The sequence below is a fragment of the Hydra vulgaris genome, chromosome 12, assembly GCF_038396675.1.
Source record: "Hydra vulgaris chromosome 12, alternate assembly HydraT2T_AEP".
Taxonomy (NCBI): Eukaryota; Metazoa; Cnidaria; class Hydrozoa; order Anthoathecata; family Hydridae; genus Hydra; species Hydra vulgaris.
In genome coordinates, this window is record NC_088931.1 from 21,033,639 (window position 1) to 21,040,000 (window position 6,362).

At 28.8% G+C, this 6,362-nt stretch overlaps 1 protein-coding gene across 1 annotated transcript in view; it reads left to right on the plus strand.

The window, feature by feature from the left end:
• LOC100202473 (protein diaphanous homolog 1) overlaps window positions 1–6,362 on the plus strand; it is a 79,132-nt gene that overhangs the window by 23,630 nt on the left and 49,140 nt on the right. The window contains exons 9-11 of the mRNA XM_065812522.1: window positions 70–532; window positions 629–693; window positions 4,858–4,987. Of these exons, the coding sequence (XP_065668594.1) occupies window positions 70–532; window positions 629–693; window positions 4,858–4,987 (658 nt within the window). The remainder of the gene's footprint in view (window positions 1–69; window positions 533–628; window positions 694–4,857; window positions 4,988–6,362) is intronic.

Consider the following 6,362-nt stretch of genomic DNA (forward strand, 5'->3'; position numbering starts at 1 on the left):
ATAAGTTCAAATCAGTTAATAAAAAATTTTTTTATTCAATGTATTGCTGATCTTGTATTTTATTTGTAGGTAGCCTGCCTACAAATGATTAATGCACTTGTAGCTACTCCTGAGGATTTAGATTTTAGGTTGCATATAAGAAATGAAGTGATACGCGAAGGACTTGCTGAAGCTTTGCCTGGACTTCGAGAAATTGACACTGAAGATTTAAATGTTCAGCTAGATATTTTTGATGAACATAAAGACGATGATGCTGTTGAGTTTCAGCATCGATTTAATGATATTACTGTTCATTTAGAAGATCTTTCTGATGTTATAAATCTTTTAAATACAGTTGTTAAAAATACTCCTGCTGAGTCACATTACTTATCAATTCTACAGCACTTACTTTTAGTAAGAGATGATGTTTTTGTGCGTCCTCAGTATTTTAAACTTATCGACGAATGTGTAGCACAAATCGTTTTGCAAAAAAGTGGTGTTGATCCTGATTTTGCAGCAAGAAAACTTCAAATTGATATTGACAGTTTAATAGGTTTTAACTTTGTCAAGATTTTTATTTTTTTTTATTTTGATACATTTCAAAATAAATACATAACTTTCTATATTTTCTCTATTTATACATTTTCAGAGGGACAAGTTGAAGGAGCAAAGGTTGCTGAGTTTGATAAAAAATTGTCTGTATTGGAAGTTAAGGTTAAACTTTATATTTTGGTTATTTGCAGTTATACAATATTTAAAAATCTATAAATAAAATACAAGTTAACTTGAAAAATAATATTAAAAAATAATATGAAAAGATATAAAATAAAAAATGTATAAGGATAAAATAAATGTCAAAAATCTTTGATATATATTTTATCCTTAAAACACCAATAAATGAACCAATCAGTTAAAATTATTTTTGTTATTAATTTAAATTATGTTGTTAACTGTAATTTTTCTATCAAACAAATTGTCATAATTGACTCAAGTCATATGTTATTGTGCTAACTTTAAATTTTATGTGAAAACTCTGAACACACACTTTGTTTTTAACCTTGTTTATGTTAGTTGAAAAAATTAAATATAAAAAAAGAAAAAGAAAAAAAAAGCTACTTAGTTTGATAGCTACTGTACCAACATACAGGCTTGGACAGGAATGGTGTGTGATTGAGCGCTATTGCTGACCACGCAAATGATTTTATTTTTTGACAACTTGACCACAATTGTTTAGATGTTTAGATTATTTTTAAACATTTTAGAAAGGCGCTGAAAAAAGAAACATTAGCTAAACTAGGAAGTAATTAAAAAAAAATAACAACATATATTTAGATCATATAAATAAGGTTTCTAAAAAAATTAGAGGTTGCATTAAAGTATAAATAGACATAGCAAATTAAATTGTGGTGAGGCTGAGCTATAAAAGTAATGTTTTTGCTACAGTTTTTGTAATCTCTGAGGGTTACTTTTCATCAAAGCTCTATGAACTCCAATATTTGTGTTGTGAAGCATAATGTATTTATTTAAATTAGGTTTTTTACTACTTTTAGATTTTTAAGTATTTCTTACTAATTCAATAAGTTCCTCATGCAAATTTTGATGACTGTGGACATTATAATCTGTAAATTAAGACTCCATGAGCGCATATTTCTAATGAGTGGTAAAAGATTTGTCTATACGATTTACTTGATTTCCTTCTACAATTATGATACTTCATGAGTTGATTCATGAGTCTGCTATTTCTTCACTTTCCATGTTAGCATTGTTATCATGAATAACATAGGGATATGAAGCATTCATTTCACCATCTCCTTTTTTTTCCAAATTACTAACACATTTTATCAATGATTCGAAGAGCTGTGTTTAAGTCATATAATTTTTTTTCAAGGTATTTTTCAGTAACAAATGTAGACCAATTACATATATTTCTATCAATTATCTATTGTTTTTTATGAAAAATATCTGTAAATTAATGTTTTTTGTTTCCTTAAGCTGTCTATGATATCTTATTGAGCATGTCTATGAGCTCAGAGGAGTAGTGTTTAAAAGTATATTGAAAAGTAATATTTAAGGCTAAATATGATTGCATAATTATTTTTTAGAGAAGTATTTTAATTGATATAATCAAGGCGCTTCTGTGTGTGTCTTTTATGTGAGGGTTAATATAGGTATTAAAATTAAGGTAAGTTTTTTTTTTTTTTTTCTCCCAGAAAAAATAATTCTTTGCTCAATTTCTAACCAAGTTTCTGTCAAACTTTAAAGTGAGTCAAATTTTTAATAAATGAAAATTATTAAAATAAAAAAACAAAATTTCTAAATAAATAAAAAATGATGTTTTTAACACTTTTATTAATTTTTGAATGTCATGAGAAAAACATTCTTGGATTTGTCTGCATTTAAATACAAAAAAACTTATTGTTATTTATAAGCAATAAGTTTTTATTAAAGAATTTAAAAAAATTATTTAGTAGTTTTTTCTGGTTTTAGTAAAGAAATTTTCATGTATTAAAAAATTGTCAAATATAAGTTATTTTTTAAAAATTATTTACAAATCAAAATTTACATCTTTAAAAAAACACAATAATTATTATAATATAAAAAAAAGTTTAAAAGTTTAAAGTTTGGTGAAAGTCTATTTTCGATAAGTTTTTTTTCGATCAGTTTCGATTCCGTCAGTCTACTTTCTGTTATTAGCAAGGCTTTTGAGTCTTTGATCAACAAATTCCTCACATTCTATCTTGAGTCAAATAACTTACTGCCAGACAATCAATACGGTTTTTAATCCTCTCGCTCTGCGGCTGACTTGCTAACTGCTGTAACTGAAAGATCTTATTGTGCATTAAATGGAGGCCGAGAGGCTAGGGCTATTGCTCTTAACATATCTAAGGCTTTCGACAAAGTTTGGCATGCTGGTCTTTTCCATAAGCTTGTTTCATATTGTGTATCTGGGTAAGTTTTAGAGATTATCAAATTGTTTCTTCTACCCGCTTTATTAAAGTCATCCTCAAAGGCAAATACTCTTCTTCATTTCCAGTAATTTCTGGGGTACCTCAAGGTTCTATCCTTGGTCCTGTTTTGTTTCTTATCTACATTAATGATCTTTCCAACAACCTTGCATCTAAAATAACTCTTTTTGCTGATGACTCAACTTTATACTCCTGTCTTGACAAAAAGTCTTTTCTTTTCGATCGCTTAGAACTGTCAGCTGATCATGAATCCGATCTCACTTCTGTAACAGATTGGGGCTCACAGTGACTTGTCATTTTTGGCTGCGACAAAGCTCAGTTATTTACTGCAGACAACTATCGCTATTCTGTTGACATTCCTTTTTTAATGAATGGCAACCCTCTCACTGAATCCTCTTCTTTACATCTTCTTGGATTATTGTTTACTACTGGCCTTTCATGAAAACCATATATACAATCGATTGCTAAATTAGCATCCGCTAAGGTTGCTTCTCTTTATCATGCTCACCATTTTCTCTCTCCTGATTCCATTCTCTACCTCTACAAATCTCCTATTTGTCCCTGTATAGAATACTGTTGTCATATTTGGGCTGGTTCTTCTAATGATGCTCTTTCTTTTCTAGACAAGCTCCAAAAACACATTGTAAACATAGTTGGACCTTGTCTAACTGCTAAGCTTGAGCCTCTATCTCTTGCTAAGCTTGAGCCTTCTTGAATCTCTATCTCTTTTCTACAAATGCTATCATGGTTGTTGCTCAAAGGAGCTATCATCTCTAGTTCCATCAACTAAAACTCATTCTCGTTTGACTCGTCATTCAGCAAAGTCTCATTTGTTTACTGTGTCTGTCCCTGCATGCTCTAAGGGCTTTTATTCATCTAGTTTTTTTCCTTGCACTTTAACCTTTTGGAACTCTCTCCCATCTTCGTCTTTTCCTCACTCATACAACCTTCAACTTTTCAAGTCTTCTGTCAACTGTTTCCTTAACTTCCAACTCAGTAGTTGCTTGAAGCCTTGTTGGAAGTGAATCAGAATAAATTTGATAAGAATTTCGTTAGAAACCAGATTATGGAAGTATTTAGGTATTTTTAGGTTTTTTATGTTAAAGCATGTTTTTGAGCTCAGTTATGACTCCGTTTAATGAGTTTGTTTTAATTAAAAATAAAACAGTTTAGAGGCAAAATAGGCCATGTTATTAAAGACTAAAAATCATAACAAACAAGAAGATCATGTTCAGCTTCACTATCTTTTGTTGGTTCTAATTTCTTGTTTTACTTATGAGAGCTAATGTTTCTCTTTATATCTTATATTATCTGTGCTTATGACAGTAAAATTGCTTTCCAAGGCTCATAAAGGTATATTTGAAAATTAACTTAATTAAATTAAACTCTCCTTCACATTGCATTTTTTTAACTTTTCTTTGTTTCGGTTGAAATCCTACAAGTAATAAAGTGTACCTAGCATAGTTCGAAACTTTTTTCACCATTTTTTTTTGTTTCACCAATTCTAAAAAAGAATTGTTGAAACAAAAAAGAAATGGTTTAAAAAGTTTTTTAATGAATTTTGTATTGAATTACAATTTGAGTTAGATGTGCATAAAAATTGGTAGTCTGGTAGAACTCTATATTATTTTGATTAAAACTATATAAGCTTGTTTGATTTAAACAAAGGTATACATATAAACAAGCATCCACCGAAAAAAAGGTTCTACTAAAATTTTAAGCTCTTTTTAAAAAAAAGGGTGTTTTTAGATACTAATTATAAAAACAAAATTTGAATAAAATATTGTTATGTAAAATTTGTTATTATTTATGAATTGTTTTATTTATGCATTATTTATGGATTATACATTGTTTTTTTTTATTGATTATGCACTTTTTATTGAGTATTATATATCATTATTTCTTTTTTTAGTTAAAAGAAGAGACAACTAAACGAGCTGAGGCAGAAGCTAAGGTATCACTTGCAGAGTCAAATCATCAAGTGCAACTAAAGCGTCTAGAAGAGGAAATTGCAGCTTTAAAAGCTGGGGGTGCTGTACCTGGTATGTTTTTTTCGAAAAGTTGAACTTTAAAATAAATCACATTTATTTTTAGTGTATATATACACACACACGCACACACACACACACTTATATCTTTACTAATATCTTTGTGTAATGCATTTGTATCGAAATGATATTGATGATGTTATGTTGAAATAGCAATCTGTGGGGGCTTTTATAACAGGAACTTTTTGTTGTTGTTATTCTTCGTGTATATAAATAAATATATTAGGATGCATTGGCATATATATATATATATATATATATATATATATATATATATATATATATATATATATATATATATATATATATATATATATATATATATATATGTATATACATACATATACATATATCAACCTTCGAAATTAGGAAAAATGAGATTGGCAAAAAATTGCTGACCTAAAACCACTTTAGGTCGGCAAAAAAATTTTCACAGTAAAACTTAAAACAAAATAACAAAATAAATTTATAGCCATCAAAATATATATTTCATAAAAAAGCATCTTTGTCGGATGACTATGATCATTCTTCGTCAGAGAACAAATGTTTTCAATCGATTTTTTGTCTTCAGATGAAGTGATGTTTTCTAACAATTGTGTTATTGTTTTCTGACTAGAATTGTTTGAAGCACGTTTTTTTGGATACAAATGACCGTCTGGTCGACGAACTCGTTTTCTGATTCCACCATCAGGATACTCTGTTAAATACATTTCTATGGCGCGTTTATAGTGGCTTTCTGAAAAGTCTCTATGTTTGATTAGATAGTGATTGTCGAGTTTTAGAAAATACTTTCCATAGAAAAGAGAATACATGCTCTGACTCCACTTTACCTATTGGTAATGCAATACAAATTTCAGCTATATGTAAAATGTTTAAAATGCCTAGCTCATACTTAGATAAAAATACTGCTTGCCAAAGTTTTGGAGGACTTTTATGAGCTAAAAAGCGCTTGATGTGCTCATATAATATTTCAACTTCACTTGGTAATTTTTTTAAATCACATTTGTTTGCAAACAAGATAGATTTGAATGTATCAACAATAATATTAACAAAGTTAAGAATTTCATCAGACGATTCCGTCAATACATATGACTTCGTGTCTAAAAAAGATGCTATAGCGTTAAATAATGGATTTTCAGTAACAGATTGAAACCTAGCGCAAAGCAACTTGTCTAATTTTTTCAAAATGCCAGAAAAAAATTTGCACATTGAAGTTGCGCATTATCTAAAGTCCCTTGCAATAAATAGCCATAATATGAATACTTTGCTTGATTTTTAGTGGAGCAGTCTTTTGCTCTCGTTTTTCATACTTCAAAATTTATGTCAGGCTTAATTACTACATCTTCCAAATATTTGCAAAATGTTGGAA